Below are 21,894 nucleotides of genomic sequence, written 5' to 3'. Positions count from 1 at the left end.
CCTAAAATTACTAAAATTACTGAAGAGAAAGAAAAAATATGAGAAGAATGAGAAGACTGTTCACATACAGGTCGTCGCATTTGATTCAATTAATGTCTCAGATAGGCTTGGTTCTGCTCCACACAAATGCACCTGTTATCAGTTTTTTTTTTTTTTACTGTAAATATTCAGGTCTTTTTTTCTTTTACATTGAAACTGTTTGTTTCAATGCAATAGTTGAAATAGTAATATTTCTTATTTTGTTTAATATTTTTATGAAGTTATAATAATGATCATTTATTATTATTATTATTATAGTCATATATATACAACCACAAACTTTAGGGCTAAATTATGCAGACCTACAAACAAACACAGCAAACCTGGAGCTGTGAAAGATATGTGAGGTTATTAGGCTCCCGTTTGCTCCCATGCTAATCTCATCTAAGCCTATCTCAAAGGAGAAATAATTGAGATACTAAACAGTTATTGACTGTGATTTTTTTCTTTTCGGCGAGAGTTTACATACATTTTTTTTAAAGGCACACGATGTCAGTATACAGTGGCTGTATACAGTAGCTGAACATAGATCACTAGAAAGAGAACAATGCTGGGAGATTGTAGGGAGTGATTTTGGAAGGATGGTGTTTTAGGGCAGAGTGCAGACAGGAATGCTGGGGTGAGAGTGAGTTGGACATGCATTATGGAGAGTGGACGGTCAGGGAAGGGAAGAGAACCCGCAAGCCTGGAGCCAGTTAAGAGGAATATCAGGAAACTCCCCAAACCCCCCACCCCACCACAGTCAGGACCACCCCTCCCAGCACCCTCTTCCTGCCAAAACTCAGCACACTTCCTCTGCAGCTATTGGGATTCCCACCTGGGACATTCCATCCCTGAAATGTGCCTCACGCTCTCTCTCTTTCATTTTGTGTTTGATTTACAAAATGTAGGCTACACCTAATTGTGATTTTCCACTCTAATTAAAGTTTCCTTTTCGTGGTTCACTCCTGGTTTTCACTATTAGCCTACTCCAGTATTCATAATGACTTATTTGTTATTAATTATTTATATTACTCCCTTTGCAGTGTGCGAATGATTCTATGAGTTTGTAGGAGGTTCAGTTTCTTAAAAGAAATGTCTGTCAGTAATTTTCGCGGTTTAAGTTGGTTTAGCGCAACCCATGTTGTCATTTTGGCGCCCAACATGCAGCTAACAACGTTTTACTCTCGAAAAACATGCATTTTTTTGTGATTTGTTGTGTGAATATTTAATAAAGTGATAAATAACGACAGTGGGCTACTTGTGTTTTGTACGATAACAGCCCGCTCTCCTGTTGCTATGGTTACGCCCAAAAGCAACTTTTCGCGCTTTTTTACTTTAACTTGTAGTCTAACTTTTGTAGTACTGAAACGTTGCATACATACTTGTATGTAAAATATAATATTATATATTATATAATATTATATTATAATACCCTCTCAATCTTTTGTTTTGACCATTCCACCCTAACAAACCCCCCTATAATCAGCATCCTGTCCCTCTGGTCTCAAAACGCATTGTGGGAGCCGAATACATTGCACTCTGACCACTAGAGGTCACTATATCACAAACCAAAACGGTTCGATGCCTATAATCACTCATTCCGTTCATTGCCAGCTACATACATTTTTCCAACATAAAACGGGTGATGTAGCCAGCCAGTTCCCACACAACTCAGAAAAAAAGCCATTATCCTGATGAAATTAGCTAAATGGAATGACAGAGGAGCGAATGTTATGCGAATGAATAAGCAGGGACTCGCAGGAAGGGTGAACATACAAGGTTTCATGACTTTGTCTTTGACCTTTTCGGAAAACGAGCTAATCCTGGGGTATAATAGACTCTGGCGCAGATATGGAAAACGGCTGCTCCGTTATCTGAGTTGCCGTGGAGACCATCAGAGCGCGCGAGCCCGGTGAAGATGCCGCTTATTAAAAGGGGAGTTTGTATATATTGGAAAAAGGCGCTTTTGGTCATAAGTGTCACTCACATGCACAGCGTCCCCCTCTCGATTGTAAATGGAAACCTGTCTCTTTTCTCTAAAATAACAAAATTCACTTCGAGCACGGTTAAGCATAGAAATCCATTCTTGTGGGCAGAATATGGGCCCATCAGTAGAACGGCGCTCAGATATCTGTGCTGTACAAACTCCAGCATCTTCTCCAAACTAGAAATAACAATTTCAGCCTTCGCATTAATGAACTGCCCAGTTGTTCATTTAATAAAACAATAGGAACATAGAGTATCTAAGCAGAGATAGCCTACTTTCTGAATTGGAAAAACGGCTTGGCCTATTTCAAATTCAACAACAACGACGACGACAACAATGACAAAGGCAAATAGAAAGACTCTATAAAATACATTCTCAATAACTTTTTAAATGTGTAGGCCTAAAGTACACTGTAAAAATGTTTTGTTAATTATAATTGTTTCCATTTAACGTCTTGTCATTTCTATTTTTTTTAATAATAGGCTACTGTTTTATGTATTTTCAGATTTTCAACTATTTTTTAAAATCAGAAAATATATTCACTTTGTCGCCACTTTCAATTTACTATAAAAATTAAGGCAGCAGTTGTTTTTAGTTGGTTGCAATTTTTAGTGTTTTCTGTTAGCGCGGGGAATTTTAAAATAAATTTGAACTGATGATTTTTTTTTTTATTCTTCTCAAGCATTATGACGTCTACACTTTCAGGACACGCGTTTTTAATGGAATTAACTTCGGCGTTCATTAGTGAAGAAACGAGATCACCGCGGTTTTAAAGCCTAATGGACGGGCTGATATTCAGTTACAGGACACTAAACGGCAGCTCTACTCCTGTAGATAGGCTAACTCTATATCTAGCCTACTGATGAGAGTTATTGTTTCCACTGAAACTAAAATGATTTCTGACTAAAGGCCTAGAAATATATATATATATGTTTTAATTTTCCTATTTTTATTTTCTTTAAGTGACTCTCACAAACAAATGTTAGCATAGCCTAGCCTACGTGACATGCTCTTTATATGATTATATAAAAATGTTATTAATTTAAATCTAACGAGAAACCGCCTTTTATTGGTTTTCATAATTAGTAATTTACACAGTAGGCTATTGCAAAGCCCTATAGCCAGTGCCAAGTTTTTTTCAGCTGTCTGCCGTTCAATTAATTGATAGGACTATTGATTTGATTTCCCACAAGAACGACGTGAAAAGGTGTGTAACGATAGCCTACTGCTGATATCCACCGGATAAAAAAGGCAAAACAAGTGTTTGGATGAAACGAGCTAATTTCACAACTAATTCAACACGTAACAGATCTAATGACAAGACAGAGTAATCACGCAGATACCTATCAACAGTAGCGCTACAATAAGAATGATAATGGCTGCATTGATATGGTAAGCGTGTGTACTTCGGCCTGTCCAATAAACTCGCTCAAAACCCAAGCTAATATTGGTCTGAACACGTTAAATGTGTAAATATTTCTCCTTCGGGTAGCCTATCTGTCTCTATCACCCCTGCGATCTTCCCCCTCAAATGATGCATTAGATGCATTGAATGTATTTGTTGTGGCGTTTTGAAAAGGCGGCGATAATCTGGGGGAGAGAGATAAGAAACACCAATTTATTCAGCGCCACTTTGGACCCTGTTTCCAGCCTCGCTCGGTCCTGACACCTCCAGCGGTAAGCTGATAACGATTAGGCCATTTATTATCTTCACAAAGAACAAAGATTGCCTCACGCCGATGAAATATTACCCCCGGTAATAATCGGAAGGAGAGGGTCCTGGCATCTGATGCATGCATGCATATATAAATAATAACTTTAGAGCCCTTTTAAAAAAGTAATACAAATGATGAGAACAAAAGGAGGGGAAAATATTAAAAATAGAGACAACCCATAACAAATAATTTGATAATCAAATGAGTTACAACACATTTTACAAGTCTGCCAGAAAACTGACTGTGAACTAAATGCATTATCTTACATAAGAATATATGTCTTTGCCTTTCGCTATTTAGTAGCACACTTTACTTTGACGCAGTGAGAACCCAGAGGCAGCTATGCGCTGCTCTACTGAGCCTTTGATGGACAACGTGAAATGGAAATGTCACCGTGTCTGCCACAGTATGCTGCTGGAAAGGAGCAGCCGAGCTTAACAGTCGCCTTAATTAGTCTAAAGAAGTTTTTTTTTTGTTTTGAATGCGCTGGAGATGCAAGCTCGAGACTGATAAGCGCTTATCTCGCATGCATCATGAGTGAGCATCTTCTTCTGGTCAGATTGTAAAACTCCTGTAAGCCCAGCACCTACTGCTCTTAACGTTTTAACATGACAATAGATGCATTAATAAGATGTTTAATAAAACGGCACACGCTAAATCCATATTTCGTTATAATCCATTTTTATTTTATTTTATAATACTAGTAACAATAATTATTATTATAGGCTAATTATAATTGTAATAATAACGTTAGTGTTGTTAGAAATTATTTTAGTCAATCGTGACAGAATAATGTTCGTAATGTTAATGAAATTATTATTTTTCTTCGTTTTCGATTTAAAATGAACGGGAGATTTAGAAAGGCGTTTAAGTGGTCATGTAGAAAGAAGCGATATCACACTCTTCCTTATCTTTACTCGTCATTTACTATTTTAACTTTTGATAAAGAGTTTGCATCTTATAGGACAATCAACGCTGGTTTGTCTCGCCACAAAAGTTGCATTTAGCGAACAAAAATTAAACGTAGGTTATTACACGTTAGAGCATTTAGCGATGTTTCTTCCAAAATTATGTGATTCGCTGCAGCAACTAGAAATGTAAGAAACAAGATGTATGAGAGGAATATTCTTTTGTCATACTTGTAATAAGATATGATTAAGTTGGCTATGAAAAGACATGCCAACTCATGACATTATCCTCACAAAGTGGTAGGACTGATAAAAGCACTCAAATAGCAACCGATAAACATTCTTCCTCTTGTCCACCTTGCACTTGCCGGAAACTCAGTCAATGAGTAGCCACATTGTCTTTTTAAATCGGTTATTCCATCCTTACTGATAAGTGCAAGACAAAAGGAAAGCCAAGGATTTCGTAGAATTTTGATTGTATCATAGGCTAATCCTACAGGCCCGCTATTTCACCATCATGGTAGCAGCCAAAAGGAGTAGTTTCTGATTTGACTGATTTGAATCCTTCACCGCTCGTGGTCTCTTGAATGTACACAAAACAATAGCTGGCACTGGACATTGTTATTTTGATCATTCTATATAAAGCAATTAATTCTGTCAGAGTTCACTCCTCTCGCGCGCTCATTGTACGCATGCACTCTTGGGGGAACCCGGCCGCGAGAGGCTGGAGCTGCACCTGCCCTGCCTGAGCCTCTGCACGCGAGCCCACGGTCTCGTGCCAGAGATTTACCAAGGCTTTGCATGTTTTAAAAGTTGGTGTTATGTGTGAGAGAGTTAAAACTGGCTGGGTTGGGGGAAGGCAAGGTCGACCGCAACGCGGCAACATATTATAGACAAGCGCAAAGAGGAATAGAATTCATTATGATGGGAAGCCTAAAGGCGTCTCATATTAAAAGTGAAGATTTACATATTCACAACACTCAAGCAAACACATCTGCACCATCGCAGTGATTAAATGAGGACGACAATACCTAATGTGCAAAGCATGCACGCTCCAGTATCGGTCTACTATACTATTTATGGCGGGTTTAGCTTTCATATTCATTCCTACGATCTTTAAAATATATCTTCCGAATATATATATAAAAAAAAAAAAAAAATCCAGAATGGAGCCTGCCAAACCTAATAAGAGTGACAATCTTAGGTGCAAATCCTCTCTGCATCGTTTGCCTATGTGAAGGTCAAAATCTAAGAGCTATGCGCAAAGCCTTCAGCGACTGGGTCTTGTTTCATAATTATACGAGTGAGAACACCACACAAAACAGCTTCAGCACAGCTTTTAACCATCAAAGCACTACCCGGAAGACCAGACTGGCTGACGCACGGCTACGTTGCAGCGGTCCGACTTTGTGCCTCAAGTTTCGCTGTTTCCAGCGAGAGAGAGAGAGAGAGAGAGAGAGAGACAGCGCGAGTAAGACAAGATAGAGTACGAGGTGTCAGACACTACACCACACCACACCACACCGTAAGTCACTGAAGAAAGATCCTCAGCGAAAGCATTCTGGAAAGACGCTTGACTGTCTGGAAAGGTTGGCATCGCCAGCTAGAGAAGACAGTGCCCGGAGCCTCAGCGCTTGGCAAAGCACAACGAATCACCGCTACTCTTCCCTCAAAGACGGTGCCACAAGGAATTGCCCCCAGGACACATTTCTCTGCGAAAAGTCAAGAGGAGAGAGCCTAATCATAAACACTGGTAAGATGCGTTTTGCGTAGACTATCATTCGACACAGCGAGCGTGAAGTCGAGTAATACGAAGAGATTATTCACGCGTTTTAGTGAGGAATTTAAAAAGAGAACTGTAAGTCCAAAAAAATTGGCTAATTATGCTGCAGGGGCTGCGTTTTATTCCACTGAAAATCAAAAGAATGATTTTAGTGTGATTGCAGTTTTAAATGGCTTATAATAAAACAAAAATACAATAAAATGAATTATACATTTTGCATGGTTGAATAATAATAATCATAATAATAATACATTAAATACAATAAATACATATTGTTGTTATTAGGCCATATTATTTATTACTAAATCCGTTATTTGCGTTTGTACGACTGCAGGCAATTTAGGCTACAATAGAAAAGACTGTTACACGTTTTACATGCAGAAATTCCTCTTCATATTTTTCACATGTGCTAATAATATCAATATAATATTATGATATTTGTTACATTATTTACTCATTTTTAATTTATAAGGAACATGCTTAACAATGCCCATGTTTATATTTGCAAACATGTTAAAATAAAACCCAAAATATACAAACCAAACAACCCAACATGCAATTCCACTAATTTACACCGCATATAGCCATCCTATAATACAAGACATTTTTATTCATGAAACGAATAACACACACACACACACACATGCACACAATTATGATTGTGAGGACACGATTTTGATATGCGACAATGGCAAGAACGCATGTTACGAAAACCGTCTGAAGTAATTTCTGCCCAAATTTCAAATGAGCATAACGACGATGTTTTTCCCCCTCTTGAATGATTCTAAATGTGAAAGCAAATGTGATGTGTGTGTGTGAGTTGAGGAATTAGCTTTCTCTGGAATGCCCCAAGGACGCTTGCATTAGCCCACCTGTGCTGTTTATTCAAATCATTGACTCCAAGAGCTGTCAACCACAAAAGGAGGGCGGGCCCGCTGTCATCACCCTTCAGATTTATGACTACCACAGGATCGTTTTCCGACTAAACTAACGCTGTCACTCAGAATAAGAACTTTACCCATAAAGTCGCACAAGACAAAAAGCGGCACGTTAGAATAAACGCAGCTAGTGGCATGGTTTAATAGGCTACTGCACAAAACATTGCTTCAAAATAACGTGGATTGTTGGATGAAATGAAGAGAGCGTGAGACGCTTTGCTTTCAATCCGTTATCCACGCTTCAGCAGAGGACAGGAGGCGTGTGACTTTGCCTGTGCCTGTGTCTGCCCCCGAGTGCCCTGTCACAATCTAATTACCCGTGAGTAAAGGACAATACCGCTTCAGCTGGTCTGTGTCATTCCCCCTATATCCCAGTGCCTGCTTATCTTCACAAACCCTTCTGCGCCGCTCTCTGCCCCCTCCTGCCCTCTTTTAACCCCACGGAGAATGATAAATGCGCGGTGAGGGAACGAACGGCCAAAGCCATTTCACGGCACCTGTTAATTAAGGGAATGATTGCCTTCAATTTCGCGGAGCTTGCTTCCAGCGCTCTCTATTATTTTTGATGCAATTATTTTAAAGCGAACTAATGTGACATCACAAACGTGATGTCATTGTCGTCGTCACAGTCACACATGGTGTACGACACAAGTTGTGTTACATAAGAAACAAAGTCTGAATCTGCACACACACATTTAAAGAAGAGTGAGTTAGAGTCCTCAGTCGGGGGAATCGCTTCAGTAACACCCCCAACCTTAAATGCTAAGTCCCTAAAAGGACAGTCTCTTTTGTTTGAACATTGAGAGCAACTGGATTAACACAGGTATTTAGTTCAAGTATTCTCTAAAGAATATTTAGCCCTAGGTGAGCTGAACCTTGCCGTTATTAGCGCTAAATCTGGTTGTGATGGCATGGCTACAGCTAGCTAGAAAAACACACAGTAGCCTATAATAAATGTGTATTGCCATATTTGCACAACAAAAAGGCGGTACTGAAGCTGCATCTCAGACTATGCTGCACATACATTTACACAGAAATTACAATAGAAGAAATATTATGAAATTGTTAAACATAATTAATAATAAAATACAATATTATTTCAAATGTTTAATATTTTATGTATTTATTTCACTTTAATACTAATGGCTGAGGAGGGTCACACCAGCGTGAACAAACATAAACTTTGGAGCAGCCTCAAGTCGCTATTCTGTAAAAAACTCTTTTGGTATATCATGTTTGATTATGCAGTAGCACAGCACTCAGTTTGTGATAAAGTGACAATGTGAGAGGCCATTTTAGACGTTTTAAGTTTATATCAACTTCCATTTATGTCTGCATAATCTGGTATTTCACCTTTTGGATGTAAGACTGTGTGTAAAATGGACCATTGCACTGCAAAACTAAGCGTCATATTATCCTGTACATTCTAATTTGTTGGCTTCGGGCTGCCAGGGCTTTTTGTGCTCTGTAGGGCCCCTAGTGTGTCCAGTGTGTTAAAAAGGGATTTAAGCATCTGGTATTGTCACAATAAGGCCACATAGCCTGTTTAAGCATCTTTATACAACCAACACTGACAGAAGTTCTGTGGTTTAAGAAGTGCTCAGTGTTGCATTGGTGCCCAGATTGATTATTTACTCTCCAGCCGGACTAAAACTCTCACAGATTTTTTATTTTTTTTTAGATGCAAATGAAAACACACAATGCCTATATCCTAGTTTTAAATAGCTTTGGAAAAGTCTTTGTAGCCCATATATATTTTTCTCCTCTTTTACCGAGATACTGTGACGGCGTCAGAGTGGCGGCCGGTAGGGGCTCTAAGCTCGCGCTTCAATTATTTCCTGTCAATCATTATTGCTTCAGAGGAGAGCAAGCAAACTAAAACTCCTGCTTTAAATAATTATAATAATAATAATAATAATAATAATAATAATAATAAAGTACATATTATCAAATACATATTATCAGATAGACACACCACAACTATTTCGAAGGTTAGGTTCAAATGTACAAAATGAGTTAAAAACGCAAATTCTTATCTGTAAAACTGGTTCGTGGTGTAGACCTGAAATGACTATCGAAAGATAGTGATGCACGAGCTGGAGCTCCCTGGTAGACAAGTCTATCTTGTGTTCTCTTTGATTGATCCAACTAGACAAGCTAAATGAATAATTAATATACACAAAGCGTTGCTACAAGCAGTTAGAGGCCACAGAGCTACCAAAGGTGAGAAGCAGTGATCCAAAGGAGCACATTGTAAAATCCACTATATTACGTTATCCATTTTAGAAACCTATGTTCAATGAATGTTTAGGCTATTTGAACCGCTGCACGAAATTTGTTATTCCAAAAAAAAAAAAAAAAAAAAACATTTAAAAGGTGTGGAACATGAAAGATAACCTTTTTGGCTGAATAGGATAGACAAGTAAATTAAATGTTGAGGTGAAAGCTGAAACAATTGATTAAACTCTGTATGCAAATGAGGTCTTCAGCTGACTAACCTGTATCCACAGTTTATCTAAAGGCTTAATTGGCTGATTGGCGACGTTCTGTCTTTCTGCCCGCGGTGGGCGAGCCTGCTGCTTGTTTTGCCACGAGATAATTGTAAGCAAGAATCAACGAAGCTGCCCTAATGGCCACCAATTGGCTCTATTTGGACCTGCCCATGCGACCTGTCGGCACCACCGAGAGACGGGCCGCTATTAATATGCAAAGTGACGTTTGATCGCTTGCAACAGCATACAAAGACAGTGTTTTCACAAGAAGAATGTGGTGACAACTAATTTAAAACAATTAGACGCGCAAGAACAATAGCCCCCAATTTAGAGACCATAAAATACTCCTCCCCAATTAATGCCTGAGGTGCTAGGAATTGTGTTTGTTTGCACTAGGTATATATCGCATGTGACACTTCACTGATACAGGTTTTGTTGTTTTAAGCAAATGTTAATGGTCAGGCAACAGGACCCAATCACATTTATAAATTTTTAAACAAAAGTTTATGATAACTGCAATATTTTTTATTATTATTTATCAATGGAAAATTAAAGTAATTGCTGGTTGGCACTGTCTGTAAAAATAAAAGTAGGCCTAGTCTAACCCGTGTCTGTTATTATATTATTATTCGATTAAAAAATGCAATTCGTTTAAATATTTTTCTGACGTTGTGCGGAGTTAGCCGAGGACTCCAAATTTACATTCAAAATTTCAGGTCAATCTGAGCTCTTAGACTTTTAATAAAAAGACAACAGTATCACACATCATCAACGTGAAGCTCTAAGAAAGGTAAAACGATCTCAATAAATTGCTCCGCTGAATGATGGGTCTCTCAGCTCTCTGAATGTGGAGCACTAGGCCGATAGTCGCCGTGGCAGTTCGGAGAGCATGATGTCCGAACCAATGGCAGTCAGCGCGATCTGCTATTGGTTAACAGAGCGATCACTGCCAGCCCGTGACCCCGCCCATGTTCGTAAGATATGGAATCTACTGGCGCCAGTTCCGACAGTACACAGGCACGATTCATTAAAGAGACTTCTCTCCGCTTCGGACAGCCGCAGAGTTTTTAGGAAGAGTTTAACTATTGGTCTGTGGACAATTTGAACCGGTGGCAAATTACGAATGTCAGCAGACATCTTGAGGATTAACATTCTTTGTACATGAATAACACGGGAAAAATAAACAGAGGATTGGAGTGCTGAAATGCTAGTTTGCGCAGTGAGTACTTTACGATAGTTCTTTGAAACTGCGTACGGTTGAGCATGTAATGCAGCGACTTTACAGGTTGCAACCCATATTTCGATCAAGTTCATATATACATATGTGTATGTGGTGTGTGTGTGTGTGTGTGTATGTATATATATATATATATATATATATATATATATACACACGATTTTAGAAAGATCTTTAGATCTTAGGTCTTGCAATGTATTAAACGTTAAAAACTGAGATGCATCTGTTTGTTATTCTCTTCCAGGTGTTCCTGAGCATTGTTGAGAGCAAAGAAGCAGGATCTCTATTTCTCCAAAAATAAGGGCATGTGGAAAAAATTGAATAGGGCATCACCAACTGAAGCAGTAAGCTCACGACACATATTTTAGTAATCTGAAGGACCATAGTGGTGTTCCTGGGTCTGTTAGTGTACAAAAGGTTTTCAGTAGGCATCTAGAAAACGTTTCGAAACATTTTCGAAGCGCGGACAATTTAGACATGGAGGTTGCGGCCGATCAGTCTCGATGGATGGCCCATCATCATGCGGTACTCAACGGCCAGCACCCAGAGTCCCATCATCACGGGCTTACACACAATTACATGGAGCCCATGGCACCTCTTCTACCCCCGGACGAGGTGGATGTGTTCTTGAATCACTTGGACTCGCAGGGGAACCCGTACTACCCCAATTCTCGGGCTAGAGTATCATACGGACAAGCGCACGGTAAGATGCTTCTTTACGTCAATTTCTCTCGCATGAAGTTGGCTACATATCATATTTTGATGACAGAATATCTGTCTTATATGCATATGTCATTATGCAATTTCCTAGACATATTGCAGCCACACTTTACATTTGTCATGCTACAAAATGTCTTATAAGTTACATAATACTATTTGTTTGTTTATTTATTTAACAGGCTTAAGTGCTAAATGTGACCTTATTTATGAAGCTGTTTGAAATAGTAGGCCCATTGTTACTGTTACTGCTAAATTATTTTTTATTCATATTTAAATGTGTAACATTAATGTAAAACCATAAAGTAAAATCTCCATATTTATAGCGAAAGAGTTATTTTGTTTACGTGGTTCTTTGGTTTTATAGCCTACTCATGTGCTTAAAAAGGTGTAATAAACCTGACATTGCTGACATCTTTTATGCCCATTTTGGGTCAGTTGGCTATATATATATAAAGCTAGTAAAATCTTTAGAACAACCGTTTTGTGCGTGTAAAACCGAAAGATTTCGATGACTTTTTCTCTCACGGGCTTTGAAGTGAAACGTAGGCTAGTGCGGCCTAAACACGACTGTTTTAACGCTGAGACGTCTCGATACTTAAATAAAGATATGGTAATTTAAATGTTTTTGCTATTGCTTTGCACAAAACTATATTAGGCTATGAATAGGACTATGTAGCTACCTGGCAGTTACAAATCAGGCCTATCGCATTTCTTGAACTGTCTCTCCAAGATCCATATCTCCAAGATATGCGTGTTGAAATGTAAAGAATAAGAAGAAACAGAAAATGTCCAGCGAATGACTTGATGAGGAAAGGGAAGTTCGTGTCAGGGAGAGCGAGAGAGGGGGATCAAGGCACTTCCCGGATGCCAAATCAAAACGAAAAATTCCTGATGAACTTCTTAGATCAAGCGTGTAATTTGTGCGAACAACAGGCTGTAGTGAGAAGGCTTCGTTAAAAAAAGTTGTCGTTTGTCGCTTTTGTAAGGAGATTTTACGTCTGGTTCTTAGGAGTAGGTGCGTTTTTTGAGGAAATCACGTCGAGACTACGGAAAATATATTTTAAGTGTTAGCGTGCAGTTTGAACAAACACTGGACTAAAAGGGTGAATCGTCAGCTGCGGTTTTGTGTGTGTTGCATAACTGATATTTAAGATTTAAGTTTGATCTCAATGTCAGGTTTGTATTGTTCGAGTACGGAGTCAACAGGTGAGAGTGAACATTAGACATTTTGTTCTTTGTAACAAACTGGTGTTTTGGCAAAAGCAGACAGTTCGCTGGTAATTTTCATTTCGAATTGAACGTTATGTTCGTTTCTGTCTTATATTTCTCAGCTCGTCTCACGGGAAGTCAGGTCTGCCGGCCACACCTCATACACAGTCCCGGTATTCCTTGGCTGGACAGCGGGAAGGCAGCACTCTCCGCCGCCCACCACAACGCCTGGGCGGTCAGTCACTTCAGCAAGCCTGGCCTGCACCCCGCCAGCGCCGGCTACCCGTGCAGCAGCAGCTCCAGCACCGCTCCCGTCTCCTCCCTCACATCCGCAGCCCACTCCAGTCCACATCCCCTCTACAATTTCCCCCCAACCCCACCGAAAGACGTCTCACCGGACCCCGGTCCTTCTTCTCCGATCTCCACCACTGCAAGAATGGATGAAAAGGAGTCCATCAAGTACCATGTGTCCATCGCTGATGGGATGAAAATGGAGGGATGTAGTCCTCTTCGGGGAAGCCTGGCTATGAGCGCCCAAACACCGTCCACGCATCATCCCATCCCAACCTACCCAACGTACTCTCTGCCCACGCCACACGAGTACGGCGGCGGTCTGTTTCATCCTGGTACCCTCCTCAGTGGATCCGCTTCAAGCTTCACACCTAAATGTAAAAGCAAGACACGGTCGTGCTCAGGTGAGTTTCATTAAGCTCTGACCATGAAGTGATGAGTAGCCTAGCCTATAGGCTAAATGGGCATATTTAGAGACACATTGGCTTAGAGAGCATTTAAAAAAAGCATTTTTACATCAGTTGTCGAAGTGTAACATTTATAAAGAACGAGGATATGTGTAGGATTTTGTGTAATGTTTTAAAATAATTACATTTAACCAAATAGCCTATACCAGGCGTCCTGAAAAGTTTACTGGCCTAGAAAATCTCCATTTTCCATTATCACAGTTGTTGTTGTTTTTCTCAGATAGGCCTATTTTTTTCCACAGACACAACGTTTTAGTTTTATATGGAGTTTACTTATTTTTTGTCTAATTAGATTAATTCGACCGCCATTTTAGGAATGTCCCTCGAGGCAACTATACACAGCAATTTTTAAATTATGACACACGACAAGTTTCAGCAGCTCTTAAAAATGACACACCAAAATACATCACAACTCGAAGGTGTCGATCACTTTAAAAGACATAAAAAGTGGTTATCATGCATAAACTAACCAAGGCCAACTGTTTAGTGTAAACACTCTGTAAAAAACAAACAAACACACTATTCACTGGTGCTCCACACACAAAACCAAAATCGATATTTCTTTTTTTTTAACTAATATAATTTATTAAATTATTAAATAAATTCAAAAGAGGCGCCAAAGTTACAACATGCATTTTATACGTTTATTGGATTTTTCGATCATGCTAAATTTAAATACTGGTGAAGGAATTTCAGTTAAAATTCGATAAATGATAAATTAAAAAACCCCCAGATATTTTTAACATTATGATAAAATATTGCAAGGGATCCAGTCATCCAATGATTAAGAGAACAAATACCAGTCTATAGTTTATCAGAGGTGCTGTGATGAAAATGGCTTGCGTAAAATGACAAATAAAATAAAAAGTGGAAAATTGAGCTTTTACGGAAATTTTGGCTTTAATTATTAAAAACACAGGTACCTCGATATCCAGAAAGAAGTTTTTATTTTTTTTTGTATTTGTTTTTTCTCTGCTCGTTAGGCCTATTTGGATGAATGATTTTATTTGGCGGGCTGCGTGTTGCCTCATATTTAGCTTTAAATTTAGCCCTTACTGCACTTAAAACGTTGAGGAGTCACGACGCGCTGGCTCCAGACATATCCTGTATAACTTCAGCTGAACAAATCACGACATACTCTCCACCTTCCACGACCCCAATACTAACAAAACCCCGGCGGGGCAGGCCTTCACAGGCGACAGGACCCTGCTGTTTGTGTGCTTATTTATGCACGACCTCGGCCTGATGCACTGCTAACGAACTTTATTTTGAACTATTATTTGTAACACTTTACATCACGGTTACATTACATTACACATATTAGCCTACTTATGTGTAATTATTATTATTACATATGAAAATAGAAATAACAATGTGTAAATACAAGGTGCTTTATAAATTAATGAATAGTAAATATAGTGTTTTTATTATTAACATACTCAATAACACAGAAATACAAAATATGTCCTTATCATTGTTTTAACTTTTTATGTATTAATTTATTTATTTAGCCAATATGGATGTGGAAAATGCCTTGTGCTGAAAATGTTGTTTTGAGTGTGTATTGCTGAATGGAACCATTTTTAACTTCATAGTACTTTTTTTTTGACCATTCTTTAGTTGTAGAGATTCAATGCAAACAATCAAATCAATATCACAAACATGATTGAGCACTGACAGGAAAAAAAATTTAGAATTAGGGTTACCTTTAATTACTCACCCCATTTGCAGGCCCGTTTTCACCTAACACACCCAGCACCAAGTTTCAGTACATTTGAAATGCGAGTGATACTTCTAACCATGTCAAGCCTAAACAGAAAATGGAATGAAAATGACTGAATTACAACACATCACATACACTTCAAAAGAGCATCCATTATCCGGGTGGATTCAGGGTGGGACAGCGACTAGCTCACATTATAATGTGAATAATAGACAGGTGCTCAGGGGAGTGAGGAGGAAGAGCATATGAATTAAAGCGCATGGGCCCTTTCCAGCAGGTTAGGGTGCTTTACTGTGATATGACACCTGAGAATAGAACAAGCTGGGACAGCTGGCTGATCAACAGGATTGGGATGTATAACATAGAATGAACTCACATTTTAAACACTTTCTTGTCTTGAAAATGTTGTAGCTGCAAAAATAGACTGATATTTAGTGTTCTTTCTGTAGAAGATAAATGAAAAAGTTGGTCTGTAGGTAATTTAAGAGTAGATCCTGGATGTACTGCTCATTTTCCACTTAGTCACACTTTGTAAAAAATGTTATTTCAACCACAAACACATGCACATTCACAAATTCCGATATCAATTATGTAATACATCCAGCTCAGATGAGCGATTCCAGTGTGGATGTAATGTTAGATATTGTCTAATTAACTTGGGAGTTGTTTTTCTTTGTCCAGACCGTGCCTTTGCATGACCCTGTGTTCCTGTATTGTAAATGTAGTGCGAACCTTTTAATTATATAAATTTCCCTTTGCTTTCCCTCCACTTGAATTCTGCACAGAGGGGCGTGAATGTGTGAACTGCGGAGCCACCTCCACCCCGCTGTGGCGGCGGGACGGAACGGGCCACTACCTCTGCAACGCGTGCGGCCTGTACCACAAGATGAACGGCCAGAACCGACCCCTTATCAAGCCAAAGCGCAGACTGGTGAGTCGATGAGCCCTCCAGAATTCTTTCAGTTCCTCACACACGTGAGAAAGAGGGCTAAATAGGAGCACTGAGCAGAAAGCCTGAGCACAATTCCAGGAAAGTTATATTTTCCCTATAATCTTCCTGGAATTGTTTGTCGCCCTCACCCCCTGGTGATCCCCTACTCTGCCTGTTACAATACTGCTACTATTGCCATTGTTCCTGCTATCATTATTGCTTCTAGTTCTGATACTGTCACTGATACCAATGCCCATGCCGGTACAATTATCACCACTCCATACTAAGAGAAACCTGTTGCCACACTGTTGTCTGAGTGCATCTGTTTAGATCTAGCAGTTTGATCTAGTTGTTCATTTTCTGGGGGTGTTTAGAAAGCCACATGCCGTTGGTTTTGTTTTGTGTGGCTGGCTTATGATTCTGGCTCCATTTTAGAATCGCTGCCAGCATGATTATCTCGTTTAATCTCGATGAGATGTTTAAAAGCAGATTTTGTTCGTTTGATTTTTGATTTTGATTTATCTTAATGGCTTTTTGCATTGAGATGATTGATAAAAAGCAAAAAGCTAAAGTTTCAAGATGATTTTGCTGTTTACTTGAGAAATCATTACGATGTGTGAAAAGTCAAACTTGATTATGCTTTGGTTATTAATCTCCGGTTTTTCTGTGGTTCATGGACAGCTTTAAAAGAAGGCTCCTGTGCTTTTCTTGAAATATAAATCATATTTCGTTGGAATAAAATACCTGGGACGGGTGACAGTTTTTTTCAGCATCAGGATTCTATGAAAACAGATGACTTTTCAAAGAATACAATCTAGCTCCATTTTCCTTTTCACATAATCTTATTTTATCCTTTAGCAGGTGAAACTCTATATCTCTACCTCTGTCTCTTTATTGAGTCATTTTTGCAGTCTTTCAAAACATGATGTAATATTATATAGAGATTCGTTTTGGAGACACAACAAGCAGTTTAATTGAGTGAGACCTCTTTTTCTATATCAGCCATGCGTCATAATTTAATTTTCACTTGGCTAAGTGACCATCAGAGTGTAAATACAAGTGAGGGAATCTTATTTCCACACTTACATACTCAGCAGGAGAACCATGAGCCTTGTACTGAATTACAAATAGAGCGAGATATTCAAAGAGGAATCAAAATATGAATTGTAAGACTCCTTAGTTCCTAATTATGATGATCATTATTATTTTTAGTAGTGTAGGCGTAACATAGCTTTTCCAGCATTTGAGGTTTTTTTTTCCCCTTTAGTTTCTTTCTGTCTTTCTCTGTATGTTCTCATGGTGAAAAAAACGCCACATGGTTTTCCATGGAGTCAGAGTGCTGGCCCATGCTTTTGCATTTTGGGCTGAAGTGTTTTCAGAGCGCTGTTCAAAGGCCATCCAGTTGTTTCCTATCCGGATATCTGCCCGGGCCCGATAAGGAAGCCAGGCTCCCGGGTGTTTCCGTCTTCAACAAACCCGGCTGAATTTTCTCTGGCCCCGGCTGATGACATCTACTGTAAAGCGATTATCAGAGCACTACGTGTGAAGGGGCTGGGGCAGGGATTGGAAAATAAATGGATTTATACTCTTTGCTCTCTTGTTTGTCATGCTCGACTGGCACTGAGTTGAAGTATCGGAATGTGTGTTTTTGTTGTCGTCTGCGTTTTAATTTTATTCATAGATGGGTTATTTTTAATTCAGATCCCCTCTTTTTTTTATTTTTTTTTTTACAAAAGCTCAATAGAAATTATGTAAATCGTTAACGAACACAAACTGCAAATGTTATAGGCTATGTGTCGGACTGCGGGGGAATTGCGTTGTATGCCTATAAATGTTTCTCATTATGTGTGAAAAAAATAATAATCCGTAATGGTCAAAAAGCGAACAGAGGATTGATGACCCGGTTTTGCAGTCGCCACGCCCACTGAAGCGTTTGATTTGTGGCATCAAAGCCGAGCAGTGTATCGAAACGTTATAAATTAATGATCTGTCTAATGTATTTACCCAAATATGGCAGAACTTATTAGATACAGGTCAGAATAAAACGAATTTCATCAGGCACAGTTTTTTCTAATCAAGGCACAAATTGGAAAATTGAATTTAGCGTGTTTAAATGCACAGAATAGGCTATATTTAATTAACCCAAGGCGACTCCCTGGTAAAAGATTTCATATGTCCAGGCCGCATTTGCTTTAATGTTATTTGGGGATAGTTTTGAAATGCTGTCTGGTGCAGAATACACATAGCATGAGTGAGTCATAATATTCGTCACCGCATCAGATTGTTATCATGAATGCATTTTCTTCAACCCAAAGCCCATGTAACCCCTGATTGATATTACAGTGTGGAAAATAGAAATGCAGGACTGAGGTTATGTAGTCCATTCAACGATTGGATTCGGTACAACAACAAAAAAAAGATCTCAAAAATAAGACAATAAGCCACGGAAGGCCTCGTGCTACTGTAAACAAAAATCGGCGGCAACAGCAATATGATTAAAAAAGTTACATGAATCATTACAAGCTTCCGCCAAGTTAATATAATGCATATGCCTATTTAGACTTTTTACGGTTGTCGAGCAACTTCATGCAAACAGACTCGGAATTATAGCCTACGTTTTAAAATTGCTACAGCCTTTTTAGATGCCCGCGGGATTGTTTAAAAATGTATACATTGTCGTTTTGGATAATGGACGCTTTAATTTAGTTCATAACATTGAATATTTTTTGGGGGGTTTTCTTGTCTACAGTCTGCTGCGAGGCGAGCTGGCACCTGCTGCTCGAACTGCCAGACAACCACGACCACTCTGTGGCGGCGTAACGGGAACGGTGACCCGGTGTGCAACGCCTGCGGGCTCTACTACAAACTCCACAACGTGAGTATTAAGAGTCGCAAACACTGAGAGTGACAGCGAAGTGGTCAAGTGGGCGGACAGCTTGTATCGATTGAGGAGAGAGAAGACTGAGGCCGGGGACGCAAAGCCGGCTTTCCCTGTCAGACAGAGCCCGTTGACCGTTTTCGTTTTAGATGAATCCAGCTTTGTTTCAAAGGAGGGCGTTATTCCCAGGAGGGACGGCAGGGCGGGTCTGCCATTCAAGATACGGCGTCAGTTATAGGCTATCAATTCGGAGTTGTCTGAAACTAGCCTTTTTAATGTTAAGCTTGGCTGCGATCTATTTAGCAGACGAATAAATACACTTCACCTTAATGAAACAAGCTAAACAAAGGAGGAAAGAAAAAACAGAATTGCGTGACAGCTGAGCTGCTGAATTGCTTTTTTTCCATGTCTAGTTTTCGTTTGAAATTCAACCCTGAAAGCATAAAAGACTACATTATACACTTTGATGTAGGCTTTAATTTGAGTAAAATACTACATCTAATAAATGCGTAATACAATGAATTTTACAGAACATTTTCGGTGCCATGGATAGAAGCTATCTTAACATAAAAAAACAGGTTGTACTTTTTTATATATGAAACGCAAAAATTGTTTTATATGTGTGAAAATATATAATATAATAAAATGATAGATAATGACAGATTTTATTGTAATGCCATATAAAGATTCTAATCTAGGCTACTGTTCTGGGGTGCGTTTCCCAAAAGCAACTATGGTTGTAGATGGCTAAATATGCTTTTGGGAAACGCACCCCTGATCTACTGTTGCTGTGTTTTCCTGGTTACTTTTCTCAAACGTCCGTTTAATTAACTTTTGCATGTAAAATATATGGATACTTATGTAAAACGTACTTCCTTTGTGCTCATCATTAACCTACGCTATCTATTTTCTTATAGGTCAACAGGCCACTGACCATGAAAAAAGAGAGCATCCAGACCCGCAACCGAAAGATGTCCAGCAAGTCCAAGAGGAGTAAACGATCTGGCGAGGGTTTCGAGGAGCTCTCCAAGTGCATGCAGGACAAGACCTCTCCGTTTGGCTGCGCCGCTGCTCTGGCAAGTCACATGTCACACATGGGCCACCTGCCACCGTTCAGCCATTCCGGACACATGCTGCCCACACCAACTCCCATTCACCCCACATTCAGTCACCCTCACCATTCCAGCCGCTCTCCCGCCTGGGCCGAACCTCACTGAACACCCACACTTGCTCGCATCCCCTCGACAGGGGCCTTGCGTTTGCTCCTCCATACTGAAAAAATCTCCATGCATCCCCCCTCCCGTAAAGAAATCTTCCACAGGTGAGGGACGCGAAGGGGTTCGTGTCGGGTTCGTTCCTGCTTGGACACTGCCGACGAAGGTTTCATCTCATCAACAACCACGTCAACTTGTATAGAGGACGGTTCACACGTTTAAAAGCACCTCTCCCTTCTAGACACTGAGGACCCTCACAGACAGAGCAGAGGGACAGAGAGCTGTCTTTGCTTTTAGCTTTTCGTTACATTTTACTGAGTCACTTTGGTACTGTCCTGAAAGAGAGGATGTGTCTTTGCAGATTCACTGTGGCAGTTCCTTTGAGAACGGCCTCCTCAGAAACTCTCTAGTTAAGGACTAGCTCTGACTCTCTGCATACATGATGAGTCAAAGACAGAGAGACAAGACCACTAAGTTTATCCCCCCTAACATGCTGGAATACACCCCCCTTGGGCATGATTCCCTCTGAATGGACTCTATGGATACGACATACAAGCAAAGAAATGTTTATTAAAGTTCATTGTTGTTATCGTTATTATTATTATGATAATTTATTTTCACTCTTTATCTCTTATTTCGCTTTCCTCAGAACACATTGTTATATTATAAATATTATTTGATTGTTACTGATTAAAAAAAACACTGACCTATCCTAGCCAAGGCGATGTTGCTGAGCTGTACGTTTTTATCATTTTCCATTACACAAATAAAGGAAATAAAGTTTTAATACTTAATCTTTTCCCTGAGTACTTTCTTGCTAACATTATGTGAAAGCAAAGTACAGTCAATCTTCTTCTTAAATGGAGACATTTCTGTGGCTACAGGTGGGTTTGGTCATTTATGTTTCTGATTCCAGGGCATCGTATTTCCAAGCAGTTACTGTAGTTTAATATGAGAAACGCACACAAATGCCAAAACATGCACGAGGCCAAACGAAGGAAAAGGACAGCAAGTTTTTGGTGGGAGAGAGAGAAATTGAGACAAAAAAAAAAGAGAGAGAGAGAGCGAAAGGGAGAAGAGGAAGGAAAGGCAATCAGTCCAGTCCATGAACAAACACGTGGGGGGCAGTTTGGAGCCTTCTCCCCCAGATGTGCTTGCAGCTGAGGCTTGCAGGAAACAGCTCTTAACCCGGTCTCATTTTCAAGCTATTTAACCCAGTGCGGCGACCGAGGAAACCATCAGCCCAGCCAACAGTTAATGAGAGACCCAACAAAAGCACAGACCATGCTGAAGAGGGCCGACTTCAGGTCAACACTGACTCTTGCACAAGTGCAGATATGCCCATCCCCCTTCCAAATGATCACACACCCCTCTTTTGTT

At 39.6% G+C, this 21,894-nt stretch overlaps 1 protein-coding gene across 4 annotated transcripts; it reads left to right on the top strand.

Moving 5' to 3' along the window:
- Positions 1-6,343: 6,343 nt before the first annotated feature.
- LOC107744843 (GATA-binding factor 2-like) lies at positions 6,344-21,214 on the top strand. Of its 4 annotated transcripts, none has more exons than XM_016558664.1 (6): positions 6,344-6,384; positions 11,326-11,784; positions 13,133-13,705; positions 16,265-16,422; positions 19,172-19,297; positions 20,218-21,214. In XM_016558664.1, exons 2-6 carry the CDS (start codon positions 11,559-11,561, stop codon positions 20,515-20,517), a joined length of 1,383 nt encoding a protein of 460 aa, XP_016414150.1. In that variant the 5' UTR covers positions 6,344-6,384; positions 11,326-11,558; the 3' UTR covers positions 20,518-21,214. The 4 variants fall into 4 exon arrangements, with proteins under 4 accessions (XP_016414150.1, XP_016414151.1, XP_016414149.1 ...); XM_016558665.1 differs by lacking the exon at positions 6,344-6,384 and adding an exon at positions 10,822-11,063 and having other exon boundaries at positions 16,277-16,422; XM_016558663.1 differs by lacking the exon at positions 6,344-6,384 and adding an exon at positions 10,823-11,063.
- The last annotated feature ends 680 nt before the right edge of the window (positions 21,215-21,894 follow it).

This window comes from Sinocyclocheilus rhinocerous, unplaced genomic scaffold, assembly GCF_001515625.1.
Source record: "Sinocyclocheilus rhinocerous isolate Xijiao unplaced genomic scaffold, SAMN03320098_v1.1 scaffold3911, whole genome shotgun sequence".
NCBI classification, from domain to species: domain Eukaryota; kingdom Metazoa; phylum Chordata; class Actinopteri; order Cypriniformes; family Cyprinidae; genus Sinocyclocheilus; species Sinocyclocheilus rhinocerous.
This window is presented reverse-complemented; position numbering and strand designations above follow the sequence as displayed.